Below are 24,124 nucleotides of genomic sequence, written 5' to 3' on the forward strand. Positions count from 1 at the left end.
ACTACTTTTTACTGCATATCTAATTCTTTGATAGCTGAACCTGTGAGAAGAAGTTGGGAAGGAGATCTGTTTATGTATCTGCTTAAGCTACAACCCACTTGATTGGTTTGGCAGGGCTGAAAAAGAAATTAAGACTTTCCTATCTACATTACAAATAAAAGACAAAAGTTCCCAATAAGGTCTTTGAATGCTGGAGTTTGGCTGGATTCTAAGAACTCATCCACTCCTCAGAAACAAGATGTGACATTTGCTGTGCTTTATCTAGATTCAGTTTCTTGAGAACACTGGGGGAATGATGAAAGCATAAACATTGAACTTCTGTAATCACATTGTTGCAGTGACGAAAAAAGTTGCACCTTCCAATTGTTTCCCAGTTCTAAAAGAATTTGCCCTGGATGACTTACCTTTACCCATCCTATGGCTCCTCAGTTGTTTTGTGCTACAATTCCCAGCAGTAACACTAATGGCTGGGGAATAATGAGCATTATAGTTTAATACATCTGATGGGCACTAAAAGAATACCATATGTCATTTCTGATACAATATATTACATAGAGAGAGAGTGAAATAAGTGAGGTATTTCTTAATAATTCCATTACTGAATACAGTATAAACTGTATAAAACACACAGAATAGATTGTCTCCTGGGAACTCTATACTTTACCTTTCATTCTGTTGGGGCCACAGTAGATTGGGTCCTAGGACAATGGCAATGTTGCTAGGGGACATTTTATTCACTTCCTGTTGTTCGGCCAGCTTGGCTAAAAAACGAATCAGATACCTACAAAGAAAGAGTGATTTGTAAAAGCAAAATGCAGTGCGTTGATTTTCTTAGGATTCTTGTGTTTCTCTATTGAATTTCAACAAGAACATAAAAGATGATGTTTGACCTATCACAGAAAGGCAAGAAGGAGAAAAGTTTTACTTCTTTGTGTACTTCTTTCATCTTTCTTTTACTTCTTTTTTCTTTTCATTTATGTAAAAGCCTATAAGCCAACTTTCTGAACTAAAGCAATGAACAAATAAAAATCCAAACATTCAAGAATATTATTACACATTATAGTAAAACTTTAAAATTGATCCTGGAAAGTTCTAAATATTTACAGCTGTGCCACACCTCAGATTGTTGTAGTTGTCCTTGGGGAGTTGATTGCAAGCATCCTTGAGGTACTCTAGTCGAATTTCTGACTCTTTGGCACTGAAAGGAAAGAGTGTAGGGGGAAAAAAGTGTAATCTTTTTAAGGGAGAAAAGGAAGGGCAGAACAACTTGAAAATAAAAAGGAATCCAGCTCTTGTGAGAATTGCGCATATTATTTCTTATTTTCTAATAGTCAAGGACAATGCAATCAGAGTCTGACAACATTTCCTTTCATTTACATCCTCCAAAGATCTCAGCATGCCCCATATGAATGGAGCCATTCTCTTTAGCTATCATGTAAGTCTCGGTTGGTGGCAGCACTTGGCTGAACTTCTCTGGGTGTAGAAGCCAAACAAAGTTGGGTGGGTCTGGTTAATATTTGCTTGGGGGGGGCATCTGGGAATATTAAGGCTATTTTCTAAACTGGGATTTTTTAAAAAATGGGAATAAGGCAATGGGAAACCACTTCATATTGTTGCCAAGAAATTACACAGACAGGTCCATGAAGTCATCAGGAGTCAAGCTCAATGCAAAGGAGCCTTGACTTGAAAGTAGATTTGATTGTCAGAGTTTATTGCTGGAGCTGAGATTCAAACCCAGGTTTCCTCAGTTTGTCCTAAACTCCAACCACTGTCCATCACTGTTTCATGGAACAGAGCATACTATATGTTCTTCTTCTGCACCATCATGTGTTAAGAGAAGAAGATTTTTTCCATGATTTCTAAGAAAAATATTCATAGGATTGGCAATAAAATTTATGTGGAAAAAAAAATTATGCAGAAACTGTAGGAGATCTTTTTGGCTTATTAATAGGGTTGTTATTCTATCTATCTGCCTATGGTAAATTGAGTAGGACTAGAACTGGGCATTAGAACTGTAAGAATAAGCTGAGTTAGAAACAAAATTGGGTACATTTCTGTTTTTTTAAAACTGTTGAAATATAGTTTTTAATATTTTTTATAAACTAAACTAGTTGTTAGTTTTTATATCTTTATTAACTTGTGATGAGAATATTTGCACCTTCTTAATGGCTGTGCTGCCTGACCTGTGCCAGTGTATATATCTGGAGATAAAATAGGTTTTTTAAAATTATTTTTCCAATATAAACAATGGTATAAATAATAGTTTATTCAGACGAATAAAACTCAACTAAGCACTGACACAATTATAGTGTATTTAAGCCCATCTTTCTATTTCCAACTCACCTGGCAGCTTTGAGCCAATCATCATAGAGTTCAAAGGTCATCAAAGGCTGTGGCAATTCTCGTAGGTAACATTTTAGTGCACCTGGAAACAAGGAAGCAGGTTTCTGACACAGCACAACATGCCTAGCTTTAAACAAGATGTATGCTGCCTGGTATCTGTGAAACATTTCAACATTATCAGAACCACTACTCTAGTCAATGGCCAGAGCTTGAGAGCTATATTCCAAACTGTCTAAAAAACATCAAGTTGTCTACTGTTGTCTGAGAGAAAGGTGGAATCAAGCTAGCTAAACTTGCCACATCTAAAGATGTTCAAAGTAAATACATTGCTCTCCCTGTGAAGCATCAAGATAAGGCTGCTTAGAAGCTTGGAGGTGGGGGAAGAGTGTGCTTTGCTTCTCTATTTTGTTTCAAGGGGATACTTTACTCAAATTTCACTCTTTGAAGATCTTACACCCCTGCTGACTACCTACCTGCCACAGCATGAGGGTCTTCATAGAATTCATCCAGAATATTTGAGCCACTGTCAAGACAGTACTTTAGTTTCTTCAGCATAGAAGCTCCAGCTGCCAACCGGAAGAGCCCCTAAAAGAAGAAACAAAAATAAGAGAGAAGCCAGGAGGTCTATGGCAAATGAATAGCCAGACAGAGGGTGGTACCTACCTCTTCCTGCATACCTGCGGTCAGCAGCATCATAACACAGGCTTCAATGGGAAGTGCAATCTCTCGCCCAGAAGCCTTCAGGTGAGTCTCTAATGGCATTCCATACACTCCTGGTACAGCTTTTCCATCTGATGGAAGAGAGACATCTAAACAAGGAAGAAAGAGGAGAAATGATAAAGAATAAAGAATGTTTGACTATTAATTTCCAGAGATCTCATCTCTATTGTATGGACTAATCCAAGGTTTTTTGTCTTCTGAAGAAAAGGGCAAGAAGGCCCACCTATCCCATATCTACTAATGGTGACAAATTTATCTGGAATGCCACATTTTTCAACAAATCCCAGCCCTGGCAGAATCCGAAGCTCCAGACAGCTGAAATCAATACATTTATTTTGAAGAGCTTCATGCTCTTCTTCTTAAGCTCCATTTTATTTATTTATATTTAGCTCCTCTGTGGAGCTTCTCTTTGACATTCTTACTTGATGCCCATTTTATCAATGGAATAATTATTTTTTTCCTATCGCTAGAAGCATGAACATTTCTGCAACCACTTAAGGGCAAAATCAACATGCTAACAGTAAAAATAATAAAATAACAACCTTAACGAATTGACTTTCTTCTGCAGCTTAGGGCAGCTACTTCTTTGCATCTAGGACCACAGGAGTTGATTATGAGCTTGAACATTGGGTAGGAATGGACCAGAGCAAGCTGTGAGTGAGCCTATCTTTCATAAATTATTGATTCATGAAACATGAGATGCAAATTAGAAGTGTGTTTTTCCTGATAATACTTTGTTCATTATAAATAAATGATCAGAAGTGTGTGTGTGTGTGTGTGTGAGAGAGAGACAGAGAGCGTGCAACAGAAGGAGGTAAAAGTTGGAGATGAAGGAATGTTTGTCTTTTTTCAGAAGTTGTTGGAAAGTTGTGATTGTTGCTGGCACTGTTTAATTCTTGTGCTTGTTATCTATCCTTGTACTGAAATCAACTGGACTCATAATAGGCAAGTATGGAATTGCACTGTCTGAAGAACATCTATCCTATTGAAAAAAAGCTTCCATAGCACTGGCAGAACAAAAACAGGAGCATTAAAAGAATTTGCTACTATGCTATATGTGCAACAATTTGTCTATAAGGAAGCTGCAAATTAATATATACCTATTTGGGAATAAGCCACACTGAATTTGATAAGTCTCCCTTTTTAATTAACATTTAGAGGAACAAGTTCTTCAGCTGATGCTTTGCTTATATGTAAGAAGGCATGAAGATAGGTACAACTAATGGTCTTTGAGGACAGGCTCTGTCCTGATAATAGGAGAGAACTGGCCTTAACAAGGTATTCAAATTCTCATGTAATGAATTCCTAACAAAAACTTTATTTGGATTTGTTTGGTTGGATCTATATAAAATTATCTAAATACATGCCGGGGGGTGGGGGGGCGTAAAGAGAAAAAATGTGTGCAATTTTGGTATTCAAGATGGACTGAAATAACCTTTCTGATTGTGAAATGTTAGCAAGTAAGCTATAGTATCCCATGAACTGGCAGAAGAAAACAGAGAGTTATGGACATGGGGAAAATAATACAGTAGCTTTTTCATGCTGCTGAAATACAGTGCCAAAACCTGGGGAGCATCAGGGACTTGGACTAGATGTTCTCTGAGGTCTCTTCCAACTGTGATCAGAGACCTAACCTTGACTCCTCCAAAGAGTCATACATGGGCTTTGGGTTGTAGACCTACACCCTACAAGTAACATTTAAGGCAGGATAGAATAAGGACTAGGTCATGGCATCAAGGTCATCCATGAGCATTTCTGGACTGAGTGAGGTCTTGATCCCAGATTCCTTTGATCCAACATTTTATCTATAACATACATGTCTATTTCAGGGACGTGGTCAAAAATTGTTCTTAGGGATCAGTCTACTTTGGATCCCTAAAGAAATTAGAGTCTTCACATGTATGTGTTTTAGAGAGTTAGTAGTATTAATTTGTTGCAATACAAACAATTAAGAAAATTATAGAAACTTAAATTTAAATAATGTATTAAGCTTGTTCATGCTGAGTATCGCAACCTGAGAAACTGAAGCCAATCTTAATTTCCCACCAAAGGCACAGACAGCGCAGTACACATATTAATCTTAGTTTCTAGAATATTAAATTACAGAATTATGCCTCTTCTACCGTATCATGTAGCATCTATCTTGTGTTACAAACACCCTAGCATTTTAAGGCAACTTCCTAAGTATTGTGGCCTTTGTAAACACATAAGTATATAGCAGTGACTGCAAACAACCCCATAGTATATTTCTGTGTAAACAGTACTGTATGATCCATTTTTAATGCATAATGTACACTAGGATGTGTCACAGAACAAAAAGCTGAAGCCAATCCTAGCTGACTACCACAGGTAATGCAAACATCAATTAAAGATCTATTAAAGATCAATTAAAGATCTATTAAAGATCAATTACATCTAAGCAGATGAGCAGAGAGTGCCCCTGCCAAAAGCATTAATGCTCTGTTCCATATATTGTATTTCCAGTCCTTTCTCCTTAATATCTCCAAAGCTCTAGCTGAATAACAAGAATTTATAAATTGCTAATGTGTCATACCAAAGAATGCATCTCAGGTTGTACCTGATTGGCTGTGAGAACTGATTAGCTCTGCCAAGGTAGAATTTAGAGATTCCAGAGACTTCTGATGATACTCTGCCTGGATTTCCAGCAACTGCCACAGAGAAACACACAAACAGAATTTTATTCTAATGAGTATTTTTCCTATAAGTCTTGTCTATAGCAGAGATGAAGTTATGACATGTGATTTTTAAAATAAAAGTAGGATAGGTAAGGAAAGGAATCAAATCTTACTTTGATGAAGTACTTAGCATAGCTGTCCTCCTTGGTTGAAAAATGATATAAATCTGCCATATACTCATCCTAGAAAAGCATTGAGAAGTATTATACTTTAATACAGTCATAAAGAGTTAAAGATAAAAATCCATCATTATATCCACTTGTAATACATTCCTTACAGCATCAACAAACTCCTAATAGAGCAGGCTTAATATGTGTGGTGTGCAGTACTTCCAGAATGTAGCCGCATGAATCTCAGGACGCATGTGTGCAACTAATGGGACCCAACAAATTCTTATGCTTCCCATTGGTAGCCGTTATAAGATCCATGGTGACTTTCTAGGCTAGAATAATGTGATGCAGGAATTCTGCAATGATCTTAGTCTAGCACTCAGTTTTGGGGTGACAACCACATTAGAAGCTAGTTTGGCATTTTGATCTCACTTGTGGAAACTATTCAACACACAATAGAACTGATAGTAGAGACTGGTTACACCATTAGAAAATCTAAACCCAGCCAATCTGATGAACTCCATGACAAGGTCTGCCTCAATACTCCATTCTTTCCATTTTACTTCTTAATTATTTCTCAGGCCTCCTGTACAGGATGAATTTCTTATACAAACATGATTCTTTTTTCCAGAATTGAAGAAGGGACTAAGATATATCAATACATTCCTGATCAAGCTGTTTCCATGTATAAGTACCTTACTCTGCTCAACCCTCCTCTTCATCTCTTCCTCCTCCTCCTTCAGATTCTCCAACTTTAAGGCAGCTGATGAGGCTGCTGAAGCTGTGACAGCACTGATGCTGTTGCTAGAATTCTTGGCAGCTTGGTTTAGGCTGCAAATTAAAAAAAAAAAAAGAGCCAGACGGATTTGATTGTATTCCAGAATTAGGAAATAGGACACTATGTTTGATCATATGTCTGATATAGAAAGTTTTCTTAATAATTGGGGTTTGAACTGCTATTCTTACATGTGAGGCCCTTAGATTGGCACGCCATATGCAAGCATGCACATGATGCTATATTTCCTGTGGAGTGGGAAGCCCAACCTATTTTAATAGCAGTTTGTGTAGTGCAATGCTTAGAGTATTGGGATAGGACTAGGGAGGCTTGAGGTCAAATCCTGGCTCATTCATAAACCTTACTGCACAGGTGAACAACCTATACCTTCCAGATTATTTATTCCCCAGAACCTGGCAATTTCATACAATCTAAATTTAGGGGTAAATCACCAAATTTAGGTGGTACAATTTTTGTAGGCCCTTTTAAAAAAAAATAAAAGTAAGGGTAGAAGCTCAACACACCTATGTATTCTTTAATTTCCCCAAGACATAAAACAAGCCAAGAATTTCAGTCCCACCTCTTCCAGTAACATCACTATCACACCCTTGTAACAGTTGGATACAAACCCTGATCCCAAAAATCTTGTTCACCCCTAGATTACTGAGTGGTTTTGGGTTGATTGTTTCCTCTTAGTCTAACTTAGTTCACACTGTTGTTGTGAGGACAAAATGGGAGATGGGAAGAAATTTGTATGCTGCTTTTAATTATTTAGAAATAAGGCAGGATAAAAATGAGTCAAGACTGAGACACTTAAGAGATTCCTTCATCACATATGACTGTAACATTGTTCCAAGTCAAGCCATCAAGTTGGCATCAACTTTCCTTTTTAGCTTTTGTCATGGCTTGGATGCCATAAGAGCATTATGGGCATTGATGGATAGTCATGTTCTTTAAAGTAATTGGAATGTGAATTACACCTAACTATAGAAGGAAAGTTGCAACAGATCACTATTATTTCTAATGCTCAGTAATATATTATTATCTGAATCATTCTTTAGTTCATCCCAATGCAGTGATTAGAGCAGATAATAATTAAGTAGGAGAATGAGTGTGTATTTATACCATTCATAGTACAATATCTATATGTACACCCATACAATTCTTATGTCCCAAAATACATGTATCTACTTGAACACAGAGATGAAAATGTTGGGGTGGAAGGTCTCTCCGTAAGAAATAATTTGGTAATCGAGAAACCTGAAAGAGGAACAATGCTACAGTCTCTGTCACTCCCTGTCATGTATGTGTATATACACCCATGCCTCTTTATGGGCATTTGCACTGACAATGGACTCCTGGAAATGCCAAGTGAAATAACATCATTTTTTCCTGGGACACTTGAAAGAGGCAGTACACCCAAATCTAAACCTTAGAGTAACATTTTGGGCTTATGGTACCTAAAGTACTGTATGGACTTATGGAAGCTATAACCACATAGGTCCTTATGCATAAGAGAATATGGTTTATTTTTTCAGTTAGCAAGCATAGCAGTGAAACACTTTACTGAACATGGTAGCAAGCAGTTACTAATTGATAAGATACCTAAAAACATGAAAGCCACTTCTAACAGGCTTGAGAATTTAGTTTCCTATTACTGACATGGATTGATAGCAGTTCTGCAACACTTGCAGCAGTTTTTCTTGCCTAATCTGGAAATGGCAAGGGTTGAACCTGAGATGCACAGCACGCAAAGTAGGAGTTCCACCACTGAGCAATGACCTCTCCCTAATCAATGCATTTGCTTAGCAACATTACATAATTTATACAAGCCAGCAGGGAAAACAGATAGGAATATGAGACATATGGAACCTGAGATTCCAACTTGAAACACAACAGAACAACATGTAGGGGATCAGCCATTAGTGCACCTTTTCCCAACCTGGCATCTCCTAAATACAGGTAGTCCTTGCTTACCAACCGCTCATTCAGTGACTGTTCAAAGTTATGACAGCACTGTAAAGGAAATTTACAACCAGTCCTTGAAATTGTGGCAGTTACAACATCCTGCGGTCACATGATCACCATTTGTGACCTTCATAGCCGGTTTCCAACAAGCAAAGTAAATGGGGAAGCTGACAGGAAGTCGCAAGTCGCGGTCATGTGACATTGTGCTTAACGACCATGAGTGATTCGCTTAACAACTGCAGCTGGAACTGACATTATAAGTTGGTGCAGTCATGTGACGTTTCACTTTATGACCATGTCATTTAGTGACAGAGTTGCCGGTCCCAATTGCAGTTGGTAAGTGAGGACTGTAAATGTTGGACTATAATCTCCCACTGGTCATGCTGGCTGTGAGTAATAGGAACTATAGTACAATGCATCTGGTGACAGGTTAAACAAAAGACACATTAAAGGCTTGAGGTAGTTTTGAAGGACTGAAGCACTGTGCTAAAATGTGTTTTATTCAAACCTAACTTCTTTCAGTTGGCAGGGATTGCAATATACCATAAGCCCTAAACTATCGTTTAGAAACCACTGTGGCTAGTTCACACAAACCCTAAGCCCAAAATCAAAGAAAACTATAGCTCAGCATGATGTTAAATTAGTCACTGTTTTAAGGCTTTGGATGGCAGAGGTCTTGTTGCCAAGGTGATGTTATTGAAAATACAACCAGCCCCCTGCAGAGCATGAGCTGCATCTTAAGAGACTTTTCCCCACACTCCTTTTCAAAAGTTTCTTCAAGCCCTCCCCATTTTTCCATTTCATTCATATCCCCCCCAATACCGGCTTTTGATGGTGTTCCAGTCCAGAATAAGTTTCTGAAGATTCTTTTTGTGTTTCAGGATGACAGGCAGCTCCTCCTAGAAGAGGTTGGGATGAAGGCATTAGGGCCTGTTCTCACTATCGTCAGCTCCCATAAGCACCATCCCCACTAACTTTTAACTAGTAACTTTTTTAGTGTTCTTTAGATACATCCAGATGTTGTTGCAGTAGCAGTAGCAGTAATAGGAAGGAGGAGGAGGAGGAGGAGGAGGAGGAGGAGGAGGAGGAGGAGGAATCAATTGCTTGGAACAGCTTACATCCTCCAACAATACCTTTAACATCATCAAACAATAACATCTACCTATCCCAGGTCCTTCAGAAGGAGTTGATAGGTGGATAAAAATGCCAAATCCAGTCTAAACATCTGGCTGACTGTGTGACCAATACTAATAACAACAACCACAACAATAACAACTACAACAACCTTGGGAAGGACTCAATAGGTGGATAAAATGCCAAATCCAGTCTAAACATCTGGCTGACTGTGCGACCAACAATAATAAGCTTTATATCTCCTCAGTGATGGCTGGATGGCACTAGAAAATGCTTTAAGTGACTAGTGAGGAAATGCTATTAATTTAAGGTCCTGTTCATTTGTAACCCACACAAAACAATAGCCTGTTCCTTGTGTTTCCAGGATTTCTGTCCATTTCATTCTTTTCCTGACTTTAATATTATGATGGCCCTTGTAAGGACACTCTGAGAATTTGTCCCGTAGGCAGATTTGTTATTTGTTTATTAGATTTATATCCTGTTTTTCCTCCAGGAGGTCAAGGGAGGATAGACGGTACTCCTCCCTCCAAGTTTTCCTACAACAAACATTCTGTGAGTTGAGTGATTGGCATAAAGGCATTCAGTGAGCTTCCAATGACTGAGAGTGGGTTTGGGTCTCCCTGGGCGTAGGCTGACATCTTACCTATTTTACTTTCGTTAACATTGAACAGCGGAAGCAGTTTAGTGGTCTTCCTACTGGTATCCTGACAGGAAATGCCTGTTTCCTGATTTTGCTCAAGTCAGAAAGTCAAGCATGACAAAAGAAGTTATTTCTCATGCATATTGACGTTTAACTATAGCTGTGAACAACCTTACAAAATCTGAACCACCTTTTAATTTTGTTCTTTCTTGTAAATGCACATTACAGCCAAAGTTCTCATAGCTACTAAGTTACGGCAGCTTTTGCCCATTTGTTAGGAAGGACTATATGGCTGGGTTCATAGAGCATTCCATCATCAATCACTTAACCATAGTTTACTGAATAAACTGCTGCATCGCTGTACAAATCGTGATAATGCTGGGGTTAAGTAAACATGGAAATAGGACTGAAGAAAAAAGAGATTAAAGATTATGCTGATCTATGACCATAATAAAGATTTGATTTGAGATTCAGGATACCTCACTCAGTTTATTCAGGGGTTGTAGGACATCTCGTTCAAGGGTAATTTCAAACTCTGCAAGGATCCTGGCCAGTGTGCTTTGAATGCAGCAGCTCATTTCTAGAGCTTTCCTGGAAGCAAAGAAGAAAGAGTTGAAAACCTGACTTGGAAGATGAGAGTATCAATCTACCAGAAGATCTTTGGGGACCAACATATGGTACAAATTTTCTTCTTTTGCTTCCACAGTCCTGATTTGGATCCCTCAACAGCTGCTTTTTCCTAAACAACAAGAAATAGCATTCTTCTCTAACCCAGCATTTTCTAGATGTGTTGCACTGCAAGTCATGTGCTGGAATTGAGGGCACCAAATTAGAAAAAAATCCCAATTTGTCTCAAATAGTTTGGCACAAATAACCTCTGCAATTATTTCTAGGTGCACTTTAATTTATTTGATGTGTATCCCATCTTTTTGTCCAGAGGGCATATAAGGCCACTAAAAATAAAAATAAGCAGTTTAAAAATCTGGTTAAAAGGGGGTAAAATCACAATCAACTCATTCCAACTGAAAATGATAACGGGTGGAGGCCTGAGCACAATTCCCAAAGAAATAATCTTCTGAATTTGGAATTATGATGCTTGGAGATACAAAACTGTACACAGGCAGTTTTATGCCTTCAGCAGCTCCTTTCCAGAAATTCACTTTCTAAAAAATATGTTTGTTGAGTGGCAGACATATGTACCGGACACTGATAAACCCCCAAAGACTGCACTTTTTAGTTTCAGTTGATAACAGTTTCAGTTGATTATAGTTTCTGATGATAACAGTAATGCAACAGCCATATGTTACTTGTGGGATCTCCTGTAAAAAATACTTTGGTTTCTGTGGTTTGGTGTGACTGGTATGAAAAAAAACCCTGCCTTTTGTTCTTTTGTTACACTGCATAGAGGAAGCCAAGGGAATGGCAGCAGGACAAATAAGACCTGTTAAATGTTAAACAGTAGAATTTAAGGCTGCACTAGCAGGTTTGCAGTGGTGTGATGAGGCTTTCTCTTCTTTATGTCTCTCCTGCGCATTCTTATAGTCTGCTCTGGAAAAATGAGAGTTTCTTTGAAACAGACTTGAAGGGGTGTGCAAGCTTCCGCAAGAGGCAAGGGAAACAGCCTCCCTCCCTCTCAACATCCTGAAATGGCTTCTGCTAACAGAAGTGTAAGAGCCAGTTTGGTATAGTGGTTAAGGCACCAGGCTAGAAATCAGGAGACTATGAGTTCTAGTCCTGCCTTTGGCATGAAGCCAGTTGGGTGACCTTGGACCCATCACTCTAAGCCCTAGGAAGCAGGCAACACCACAGAAGTGCACCCCTGGATTTCACCTAGTGAAACCTAGACCCACTCTATATTTCTGCTGCTTTCTCTGCAACTTACTTCTATTGCTGTGCAGAAACTTCCCCCAGTAGTACATAGTCCAATGCAGATTTCATAGTTGGTAAGCTTCTTAAAGTACATGGCCAACAGAAAAAGTGTGTGGTGGAGGAAAACTGGCAAGGCAAACAGAGGAGCCTCAACTTGCCCTCTACTTCTGTGCAAGAGGATTTCAAGGTTAATATTAATTACACCATTGCTGGAAAAGGACACTGCTCTAGAAAAACAATATTTTCATGTCTAAAAAACAAACAAAACCAGTTCAGTCAGGATATTCCTGCAAAGGACATTTCCAAACTGAGAAAGAAAATATGATTTTGCAAAGTATAGAGGGGGTAAACTTTATATGAGCCTCAGAGATAATAGACTAGAATAGGTGTTGCTCAGTTATGAACACCACTGTGGCTGTTCAGTCATAAAATGTAGGAATTCTTACCCAAGACTGGAATCCATGTCTAATTCCTTAAAACTTTCAGCCATGCTGATTGATAATGCCATCAAAGGTAACTTTTTCTGTAGAAGAAAACAAGAGAAAATAAGAAAATACCATGAACAGACAGGGAAAAGACCTATACTCCTTCACACCAATACCAGCTAACAGTTGGTAATTACAGTTATAAAATCTCAGTCTTCTTGCCTACATTCTTATAGTTCTTATAAGGCATATAACTTTCCTCTGTTTCTTCACTACTGGCCTAACAGGTAATAATAACTGAAGGGAGAGTTGATTCTCTCCCCACCAACACCGTATCTTAATGTGATATTAGATTTTTTGGCAATGGTAGTTCATTGAATCATATGTGGGCAATATATGTGCATATATTGGATATACCTCCTAGTTAGTGAAATATGGGCAGCTGTATGCTAGTTTCCAGGCAATGTCTAAATCAAAGGTCCTAGCTTGCATAGAATGGTGGGAACACACATGGGTTAAAACCAAGCTTCAGTTTCTCTTATGGCATCTGGCCTAAATATGCCCAAACTGATATGTACTGTCCTTACCTTTAGCAGAGAATGCTATATGTGGTACAGATGTGATTGAGTTTGGTAACCAATTCTATATCTTATATAATTTACTAAAAAGTATTATGTGAAAGCTTCAATTGACCAAGCCCATTATGGATGGTAGAGATCAATATTTATTGGCCTATCTGCTGATGACCATGGCATATAGAATATTATAATTTAGAATGAAAAAAGAGTAAATAGTAAGGAGTGTGAGTTAATGAAATGAAATGAAAGAAAAATAGATATGTTGCGTATCTCTAAAATTAAGAGAAAGGGGAAGGATGTAGTAGTTCTGAATGAAGATGGCCTAATCTTATGGAGTTGATGCAGGAAACTGAAGGTATATGTTTAATTATGAATGAAAAGGCCAAGATACATGTCAGCAAGTATGAATAAGTTTTATTTATGTTGCTGTAGTTGCACAGAAAAAGTCCAGAGGTTGATGATAGTTGCATGTTACACTCCAGTGAATGGTGATAATGGAAGAACCAGTGATAAGTTTTGACAAAAAATTATGTAACATTCTAAATGAATGTTGTCCAAGTTGGTGGGTGGGGCGGGGGGAATATTCTGTCAAGTTATTCTAAAGTTTGTATCTGGCTTAATGGCAAATCTGCCCGTGTTCTCCCACCAGCTGCCCCCATGAGGGGGCGCATGCTGCTAAAAAATGTCCATAGCTTGACTAGTTGAACTTGGTGATTAGTATGCTGGATTTACTGCAGTCACTTAGTTAGAGACTTAAGACATGAAGATGAATTCTGAAAACAATTCATTACTTCATCCTCTGGTTTCTTCTGGCTAGAAGAAAGAAGATGAAAAAAAATCCTTTCTAAAGGATATGAAGTACAAAAGTATTACTGGTCCAAAGTAGACAAGTAATTAAATAAAGTAATTAAAGAGTTGTAAAGCTTGATTAATGAATTCCCTTGCTTTTTTACAATTGTCATTTGCATTTTACCATGCCTCAGGAATGGTAGCCTCTGTTATTATTCTCTCCTATTTTTTTAATCTTCAGAGGAGTTCTGTATGGTATCTTAGTCTGAAAAAGGGTAATTGATTACATCCTTTCCTTCCTTCCTTCCATACATATTTACACACAGAAGCCAAAATGGAATGCTAAATAAAAACAACCAATAAGACATTTGGATTTTGCCTCTGTTTAGCTCCACTAAATAGTAGCAGATTATAATTATCTGTATTGATATAAATAAAAAGATTGTATCACCCACTTATGTCTTCTCCTTGCATAAGATCCAAGAATTCTGTTCAGTGTCATATTCCCTCAGATACTGAATATGATCCACAGGGTATGTTAATCTTCAGGACACTTTCCCTCATTCTTCCTTTGGTATCTTCGAACTGACTTTTCTCACCAATAGATAAATTAGAGCATGGTTTCCATAATTTTTAGCTAGCATGCCCAGTGTTAATACTGGCTGAAGATTATGGGAATTTAGTTCAATATATCCAGAGGATGTGAGATACTAGAAGACTATCTGCAAGGGCAGAGAGACTCAAATCCCCCAAATTCTAATATAAATGCTATGGATAGAACTGTGGGCCAAGCTTAATATTAGAGGAGACTTAAATCCCCATGTTTCTTTGCTCTCTTCAAAAGCATCTTGGATGGAGATCTGTATAGGAGCTATAGAAAAGCAAAGCAGGGATCAAACTCTGCATTACAATCCAGATCAGCACCCAAAGCAGCACCCATAGAGGGGAAAAATTTATAGGCACAAATTATACCCACTGCATTTTTTTTCTCTGTGTAGAATATCCTCAGCTTCTGGGAAAGATGAGGTGGCAGGAGGAAGAGTGTTTTGGAATGGGGAGTTAGCATGGAAAAAAATGTGCTTCCCATAATGTGAACTAAGATCCAGAAAGAACCACAAGAAAGAAAAGAAAAGTGAGACTTACCACCCGTTTGTCAAGGTCTGCCCCATATTGCCCCTGAAGGCAAGCCACAAGCCTCTTATGCACATTGTGTGCTGCCCGTTTGACTGGTTCAATTCTCTGTTCAGTCTAAAAAAGAAAGTGGAACAGTTAGGTGGGAAGAGATGAGGAAATGTATTCATCCACTGTGGTTCCCCATACATATGTCTGTATGCATGTATATGTACTGTATATAGAGGGCTTTGATGAGCACCCTTTGCTTCATCCATGTCCAGTCTGTCATTCTCAACATCTTTTATTTATTTGTTTAAATTATTATTTTTAATTGGTTATTATTGTATTCTCCTTGTTTTATTGTGAGCCACTCAAGCGTTGTTAGGAGTCAGACAACATACACATTTATTTATTAAATAAATAAATAAATAAATAAATAAATAAATAAATATTTATTTATTTATTTATTCATTCATTCATTCATTCATTCATTCATTCAAGTATTCCTATAGGACTTAAAACACATTGTACTGTTACTAAAACCACATGGCTGGAGTTAAAAAAATGCAGACATTTTTGAAAGCATACACAGAATGGCCTGACCCCCTTCTCCTCTTGGAGATTGCTGACTAATATATATGCTCCATTACATTCATCTTACACTTTACATGGAATTCAGATATTGTGGTCCCCTGTTTTTCCCTAGGCTTTTTATGCCAGAAAAAAAAAATCAGTTAAGGAAAGAAAGACCAAATGGCTGTAGGATGTCTTGTGAGTGATAGCACTAGGAATCATCTATTTGAAAGCCTCTTCCCTGCCCATAAAAACTTCTCAATTCATTTAAGCAAAGAGATCCAGTTCACAACACAACACATGCAAATCAAATCAAATCAAATCAAATCAAATCAAATCAAATCAAATCAAACCAAATATTTATTACGGTCACAGACAAGCATAAGGAGGGTGGGGTACAGTCAATTAAAAAGCATAGAATATACATCAGAGTCTAAAAATAAAAATTATGAAAAGCTGGAAGATATTAAAAATATATCAAAACAGAAAGTATATATAAAAACCAAGAGTCTAAAACAGTGCTTCCCAAACCTGGGTAAATTACCCAAAATTGGGTAAAAGTGGTTTTGCTTTGGGTAATGATGCATGAACCCCTTCACAACAGGGACATTTAAATTGACTTAAAGACTGCCACATGTACTAAAATATATTCAAAAATCTCCCAAAGTATTCCTATTAAGACGAAAATCGATGAAATTACCAATAGTAATTTGTTGAAATGACATAAAGATCATTCAATGATATTGTTTTTATAATACAGATAGTCCTCGAGTTACAACCATACATTCTGGGGTGCTGAAGGAAGGGACTTACGGACGGTTCTTGAAGTTCCAGCTGTTGCAGCAGCACCCCTGTGGTCATGTGAACAAAATTTGGGTGCTTGGCAACCAGCTCGCATTTATGACCGGTTGCAGCATCCCTCGGTCACGTGATCACCATTGAAACCTTCCCTGCCAGCTTCCCACAAGCAAAGTTAAAGGGGAAGCCATCAGGGGAAGTTGCAATTTGCTCGGGGAAGTCTCCTCCACCCACCCCAGCCTTTCTTCACTCACATGCATCATGTCCTCCTTCCCCCCTGAGATTTGGGTAATGAAGGAAAAAGTTTGGGAAGCACTGGTCTAAAAGAATCTAAAAGGTGGGGTAGGAGTGTTAGATGGGTGTAGGGGAGCATAAAGATTAATATATGGAAGACTATCAAATTACCCAGCACTCTAATATGGCGAACTAGATGCTCATTCAGTCTAGTTTATGGCACAGGTCATCATCTGACAAATTTTAAGTCCTGCTGTGCAGAACCCGGCAACATTGCATGTTGTAGCAGGGTTGGTATCTGAAAGCAGCAGGGAGGTGTAGAATTGTCCTGTACACCCTGGGTATTTATGCAGTTAACACAACACATGCAATCTTTGGGTCTACAGATCAAATTCTTTTAACAGCAGTAAAGTGGCAGCTTATAGCCCCAAATACCGTCAGTGCTCAGCCTTATTTCTGATTCACCTGCAACCTGCCCAAGATGACATCCCTTAAATTTGGCAGAAAAACACTGATTTTCAGAGGCACAGTGTTCACACTTTTTAAAAAAAGTGTGACAATAAGAATGATTTAATGCTTCTATTTTCTATTAACCACACCAAATGCCTCCAAATCGGGAGGGGGGGGGAAAGGCCTTATTTCTTTCAGGGGTAGTCCTGCATTACTATTACACTTGCTATGGGTCTCAGAAAAAAAAAATGAGGTAGCTGTAAAAAAGTAATAATAAAACGAGTGTGCATAATACTCCAGTATGTGGAATTGCAGATCAAGGGGAAATGGCTGATTAAAATCTTTTATGTTCTTAACCGTCTTTTCTTAAAGAAATGCTCTTTCCTATTCATTCATCACACTTGAACCTTCAGTTGCCAATCATCTCCTTCTATAATAGTCTTATTTAACATGTTAATTTTATCAACCTTCAAATGAAGTCAGATAATAGCAAGGGTGGTCAAGATTAGTAAAACATGCACCAAAAACTGAATTATTGCTATTTTAATATGCATTATAAGATGCATTTAATCCCAGAAACCATAGTTTTGCTTCTATCTGCTGAATCAGTACATAGATTCAAGGGCTGTATTCCATGGCTCAATTAATGCATTACTCACCAGTCTTTCAGCCAACAAAAAACTATATCAACATAAAATTTTCTACCTCCAGTGTTCATCCCAATACTGCCAACAGGCAGGATAGTGCTAAATGGTGGTGTCCTTATTTATTGTATGCAAGCAAGTTAAGGTTTGATGGATTCTTCCATCTCTGTTTCTTCCCCTCCCATCAAATGTCATCAGTGGGCATGGGGACATCCACCCAACACTCTCCTTAACTGGGATGCGGTGTCTGGGGAAGTGGCGAGGCTTTCACAGATAGACAGAGCAATGGATTTAGCCATCAAACATTGCCTGGTAGCTGATTGCCAGAGCTGGAGAAAGTGACAGGTAAAGTGGGGGAGCCAACTCTTTATGCCTGCCAAATTATAAAGGGGGAGAAGAAATTATTAAAGGCAGGGAATAATTGCACAAATTCCATTCAACACATTTCATATTTGAGCTCCGTTTAAATTAAATCAAGCTTTGGCTTTATTGATCTTGCCCACTCTTTGGAGTGCAGGCTTTAGCCTCAAAAGATAATTAAAAAGTAATTAGGTAAGCTCAATCCATCCATGTCCTCTTTCTATGGAGGTGACTTGGGTTCAACCGCAAACTTTCTGGGCAGGGGGCACATGAAGCCTTACAGCTTTGGGCTGCATACTTTTAATGTATGAAAGAGGGAAGAAACAAGCATCTTTATTTTGACATGTGTGGCTTTTGTCGTTTTAGCTAAGCTGTCCATTATAACCTACAGGCTTAGTGATATGAAAACATCACAGAGATGCAATTCTGAGGTGGGTGGTGAAAGAAGCTGTGGCATGCATGCAGAGCTATTTGTCGAGAATCTGCAGCTTTGCATGTTCCAAATTTTTGCTAGTCTGAGTTGTTTCATTAGTGCTCTGGATCTTCTAGGATGTCCTCTCCCCCACCCAACTGAGTCTATTGTACTCTCAAGCTTGCACGAGGCTGCTTACTAGCAGACCTGGATTATACCAAGAGAGGATGATTCCAGTCCAAGATTGTCCTGTGACTCAGACAGAGAGGGAAAACAAACTGCTCTCTGAGACAAGTGACTCCTCCTCTGCCAGCACAGGGCTACAGGTAAGCACATGCCCACAGATGAAACCGAATGCCTCACCTGGAGCAAGTCTTCAGTTAAGTATTCCGCTGTCTCTTGGGCTCTAGAGAAGAAGCAGCAGCAATAGAAAAAAAGAGGTCACCAACACACACTTAGACATGAACTTTATAAGTTAGTAGTTTGATTTTGGCTCTAGGTTAATATCAGTGCAAACAAATGCAACAGTTATGACTCTAAACAAGGATAGGAAGGTAGCCCTAAGAGCAACTACAGCTGTGGAAGGTTATGGTGTGCAGAATCCAATGTTGTAACAGTAGCCTTTTGTTAGGGAAACAAAGCTTTGTCTTCCCTCTTCCAAACTTTCTGGAGCAAACTTTGAGAGCATTAGGCAGATGCATAGCAATTTCCATAAAACAGTGTTACCTGCTTCCTCCCTGCCCCATTCCTGGATTTATTTCAAACGTTTTTGTGTTTTTGTTTTAACAAGACCTCAGCAACTGTGGGCTCTGACATATAAACTCTGTTGAATAATCCTAAATTTTCTCCTATCTTATTTAGCTTTTGCTCTAGTGAAATAGATTTAAAAGCACCGCTGTTTTTAGCAGCAGTGTATATTATTTCAATGATGACTATAAGCCACCTCCTTGGAGGTTAGGTCAGCATTGTAACTTCAGCAAAATGGTAGGGTTGTGTGTAAGACAGACTGATTTATCCATGGGAAAGAAGAATGGAACCAGGATTTTCCAGACTCATACTTGCCACTTACAATGTGCCTGGTTAGCATCCAGGAAAAGCAGAAGCCGTGGGGAGGAGTTGGGGCAGTTCTACTCACAGTTATTCAGACATGTCGGTGCACAATGAAAGTGTTAGGCAGCTGCCTTATGTCAGGCAAATGCAGACTCAGAATGTTCAGATGTTAGATGTGGTTTAATTCCCACAATCCAACTTGAAGTTGAATGAAGGCCCCAGGTCTATAGATGGCAGCATCAGGAAACTGCAAGGGCCTCAAAATTTACCCTTGGTTCCTTTTGAAAATAATTGTTTCCAGCAGTCTGAATGCAGAGAGCCTGGAAACTGCTATTTAAATTTTCAACAGCACAATGCTATTTTGGGGAAAATTGGAATACTTCCCAGATTTCGCAACATACTATTGCCACTGGTAAATAAAATAGTAAAGATGCCCTCAAGTCAAACTCAGCTTCAGTTGACTATATGGATATAATAGCTTTGGAATTTTCTTGATTGCAGAGGTGGTTTGCCATAATTACCTTCTCCCAGGGTGCTATTCCAGACAAGCCTTCTGCCATGGTGTTTCAGATGGTCTCCTATCCAGCTACTAGCTAGGCAGGGCTCTGATTAGCCTTTGAGCCCACACAGAATCAGTCAGCTGCCCCCATTTGCTGAGGCCCTATCTGAGCATGCAACATACCAAAACCTCAAAATATTACCAGAACTTCCGTTCTGAGTTTTCTAAACTCAGAAGAGGTTCTGGAGTTCTTTCCTAAGGTTAGGGCAAAATGGGCTGTTTTGTTCCATAATGTTTAAGATGTTCCACAAATCAAACACAACTCACTCAAAAGATTACAATGGATGTTTTGTTCAGAGTAAAACTCTTTTTTTCCCCCCAGAAAACGTTGTAGAGAACACTTTCTCATGGTCTGGAAAGTGGCTTTTCCTAAAATGTTGCTTTCTTCTTATTCTTAGTCCCGGGCCTGGTGATGCCCTCCCTCCCCTCTTATTTCTGATGACTGTATTTGGTTAGAAACAGGTTTCAAACTCTGATCTGGGGGAAATTTATGGGAAGTTAGTTAGTTACCTTTACAAGCTCAGTTTGGATTTCACAGCAAACTGAAACGAACACAAACCAAGAAATCAAATAAGGTAAAAGCTAAAGGTCCTTTCCCATTCGTGTATATCAGTGTTTTTCAACCTCAGCATGTGGAATTCAACTCCTAGAACTGGGAGTTGGCTGGGGAATTCTGGGAGTTGAAGTCCACCCATCTTAAAGGTGCTGAGATTGAGAAACCCTGGTGTATATCATGAGACAAACATATGCTGGCAATCTTTTTTCTGCTGTGTCTCCAAGATGTTGCCTTCATCTTTTCCCTAACCATGTGTGATATAGCCTTCTTTTGTCCTTAGCTGAACCATAACTCCCCTTTGTCCCCTTTAAGCAAGAGCAACCTGCGGCAGTTTCAAGAAATATAAAATCCGATGCAGTTTGCCAGTTGTTCTTTTGGTAGCCCAGTCAGATGAGGGAGTAGATGGGACCAGCCCTGTATCTATATGTCACCTCAGTCTGGTGTGGGCACATCCTTTACCCTGGGCACTCACCTCCAGTTTGTTTTTTTTCCCCATCTCCCCGCAGAAAGTGCTGAGGAGCAGGCTCAGGGTGCTACCACATTTTGAAAGTGCCACGTTTTTCATAGTGTGTGCAGGAAGGCAGGAGAGCGTGGCTCTTTCAAAATATGTACCCTCCACATGCCATTCAGTAGGCTTGTGAAAATGCCACCTTTTTTTTAAAACTTTACACCTTGTTTTATATTTCAAAACTTTGCACCTTTTCAAATCTGCTCAGAGCACATAGAAAAGATAATGGGCTACGGGCTTGCAGAGTTTGTGAGGAGCTTCCCTCTGTACAGTAAAGCAGGAGATGTGGGTTGCACCATCTGTCAACATTTGCCACCTCCCCAGGCTCTATCCTCCCTGCACTGCTGTTGGGATTGATGGATAATTTCCCACTAGCTGGTAGCATTCAGAAAGGGAGAGGGCAGCAAAGTCAGAGGACTTAACCAGTTGGTTTGCTTAACTTGTCCTGTATAGAAGCAATACTACAGGATAGAGAAGGGCTGTGTGGACAGTGGTTTTTATACTGGTATAGTGTCCTGCTGATTCAAGAAGTAGATTATCACATTTCAACTTTTAGCCCTAACTCTCTGAAAAAAGGGAGTCGGGAAAAGTGGAGATGCATAAGCTTATGGCTAAGATAACTCTAAAAGCTATGGATCCATTCACCAGTTGCTGATGGGCTGAAAATGACTGTTATAACAGACTGTATGGACTCTTCCTTATACAAAGAAGAAAAAAATCCAATTCAACAGTGATGGCATTCTTCAGAGTATTGTGGGAACCATAGTTTGGTGTGGGCAGTGAATATTACTGTTAGAGCTTCCTAGTATCCCTCTCATAATAACATCTAGTTTCTTGGACAGAGGGACTAACTGATGAGTAAAAGAAGTAGCTATCTACCGAGAAGTTCAAGAGAATGCATCCTTCCCCTTCCCCATCCAGATTATCTGAACTAGAATCCTGTGGGATCAGTTAGGCAGAGTGGAAGTGAGCATGACCCAGTATGCTTCATGGCTTCATCTCTAGTCTCACTTGAAATTAATCTCTAGCTCCAGTTGAATTTCCCACAATCTGGCACCCTCCAAACATGGTAGACTACAATTCCAACAATCCTCAGCTAATATGTTGCCCATTATTATTGGGGATAATGGAATTTTAGCCCATCATAACCAAAGGATGCCGGGGGGGGGGATGACTGTAACACATTATCTTATGGGGAAAAAATCCCACTTTAAATAGATGCACTACTAAAACACAAGTATCAGAATGTTAGTAGTTTGGCGCCTTAATTGCTACTGCATTATTGAGAGAATGTTCACAATGTTCTGCAATGCCCCAACCATCCAGGGAAATGATTAATTCTTTTCCCCACATTTTCTTTAATTGTGTTGTGACCGATTCCAATAGCATTTGAGTGAAAGTTGCAAACAAAGAATAGTTAAACCTAAAGACATGTTATTAACAAGGCTGCTTGTTTTATGCAACAGCAGCAATACTTAAGTGTCCTTTGTGAAATTAGTCTAGGTGAGCAATTCCACAAAGATCCTCCTCACCCCCATTCTGGAAGAGGATGAGTAACTTCACAACAACTAGACAGGGAAGACAGGAAAAGCAGCTTCGGGACACCTGAGAGGAGAACCCTGCCCTACTGCTTATGTCATGCCCAGGTTTTCAAATGTATGGTAAGCAAATTTCTCTCCTCTTCCTGCCTAAAGAAACAACAGGAACAAAGTTAAGAAGAGACCTCCCATCCCATCTTCATGGAATCCTCCTTCTGACTGTTTACTGCAGGAATAAGCAACCTGGTGTTCTTCTAACGTCTTGGAATACAGTTTCAAAAGCCCCATCCAGCATGATCAACAGCCGGGGATTACAGGAATTATAATCCAAAAGAGTTGAAAGGCACCAAGTTGTTTATCCTTGGGCTAGTGAAATGTGTTTGCCACTGGTAGAACAAAAGTAAAATCCTATCCATCTACAAATTTGCTGAGCGGTTGCTAAGCAGCCCAGAAATACAAGAAGAATCAAGAGTCAAACTGAATATTGGTTTAAATCTTCCAAATGGCAATTATATTCCAGAGTTATAAAAATAAAATTATTTATCTGTCCTCCTCCTGTTAAGCAAACACAGCCTTCTCTTGGAGCAAAGATACTCCTATTAATCTTCTTGCTCATATTTGGCAAGAAAACGTTTCCAACCTGATACTTTTCAGGCACGTTGGACTAAATGTATCATGCTGGTTAAGTATGATGTGATTGGGATGCAGGATACCTGGGTTAGTAACACTAGGCTGGTAACATGAGCTAATACAAACATGGCCCTTGGCCTTTTTCTTAGTATCTGTAGGTCAGGAATGGGGATCCTGTGGTTCTCCAGCATTCTTGAAAATGCCATAGTTTTCTCTATCCTGCCAGCTAGAAATTACTACTTGCATTTTCGGTACTTACTTTAGAAGCCTACCAATCTCCAGATTTTATTTCAGGGATACATAGGATCACCAATATGAGCCTTTGATTGAGCAGATACTTTAACTGCTCAAGGAAGTTACTAAACATGAAACTGATAAGGCTTAAAAAATAAATTTAAAAAAACCCCATAGGCTCAGTTGTAATAATTTCTTTCTTCCCCCACAAGTAAAATGCAGAATCTCCTATCTGAAAACCTCTGCTTTTTTTTTAGGAAGGAGCAAGCAAGCGTCTGTGCCTCCTTAGATGAGGTTTCAAAGCATGTGGTTGTTCACAAAAATCAAAGGGCTTGCCAGTTTTAGTTACAGCAGGGAAAGGCAGCTTTCAATCCTGCAGAATCTAGTTTTTGTTTCACTAATACCAGGGACTATTAAC

The 24,124-nt window shown here is 39.0% G+C and overlaps 1 protein-coding gene across 2 annotated transcripts in view; it reads right to left on the reverse strand.

The window, feature by feature from the left end:
* SH3BP1 (SH3 domain binding protein 1) overlaps positions 1 to 24,124 on the reverse strand; it is a 32,793-nt gene that overhangs the window by 6,979 nt on the left and 1,690 nt on the right. The window contains exons 2-14 of one of the 2 annotated variants that reach the window (XM_025163399.2): positions 18,995 to 19,037; positions 15,191 to 15,295; positions 12,702 to 12,778; positions 10,866 to 10,977; positions 9,435 to 9,511; positions 6,565 to 6,700; positions 5,873 to 5,941; positions 5,642 to 5,732; positions 3,007 to 3,152; positions 2,817 to 2,928; positions 2,344 to 2,425; positions 1,118 to 1,198; positions 665 to 781 (exon numbers count right to left, since the gene is read on the reverse strand). In XM_025163399.2, coding sequence (XP_025019167.2) covers positions 665 to 781; positions 1,118 to 1,198; positions 2,344 to 2,425; positions 2,817 to 2,928; positions 3,007 to 3,152; positions 5,642 to 5,732; positions 5,873 to 5,941; positions 6,565 to 6,700; positions 9,435 to 9,511; positions 10,866 to 10,977; positions 12,702 to 12,778; positions 15,191 to 15,295; positions 18,995 to 19,037 — 1,248 coding nt within the window. The remainder of the gene's footprint in view (positions 1 to 664; positions 782 to 1,117; positions 1,199 to 2,343; positions 2,426 to 2,816; positions 2,929 to 3,006; positions 3,153 to 5,641; positions 5,733 to 5,872; positions 5,942 to 6,564; positions 6,701 to 9,434; positions 9,512 to 10,865; positions 10,978 to 12,701; positions 12,779 to 15,190; positions 15,296 to 18,994; positions 19,038 to 24,124) is intronic. The other variant, XM_088141054.1, reaches the window with a different exon arrangement.

Source organism: Python bivittatus, unplaced genomic scaffold (genome assembly GCF_059951505.1).
Source record: "Python bivittatus isolate LINGU-HERP-01145 unplaced genomic scaffold, Pbiv_v1 ctg000330_np1212, whole genome shotgun sequence".
Lineage (NCBI taxonomy): Eukaryota > Metazoa > Chordata > Lepidosauria > Squamata > Pythonidae > Python > Python bivittatus.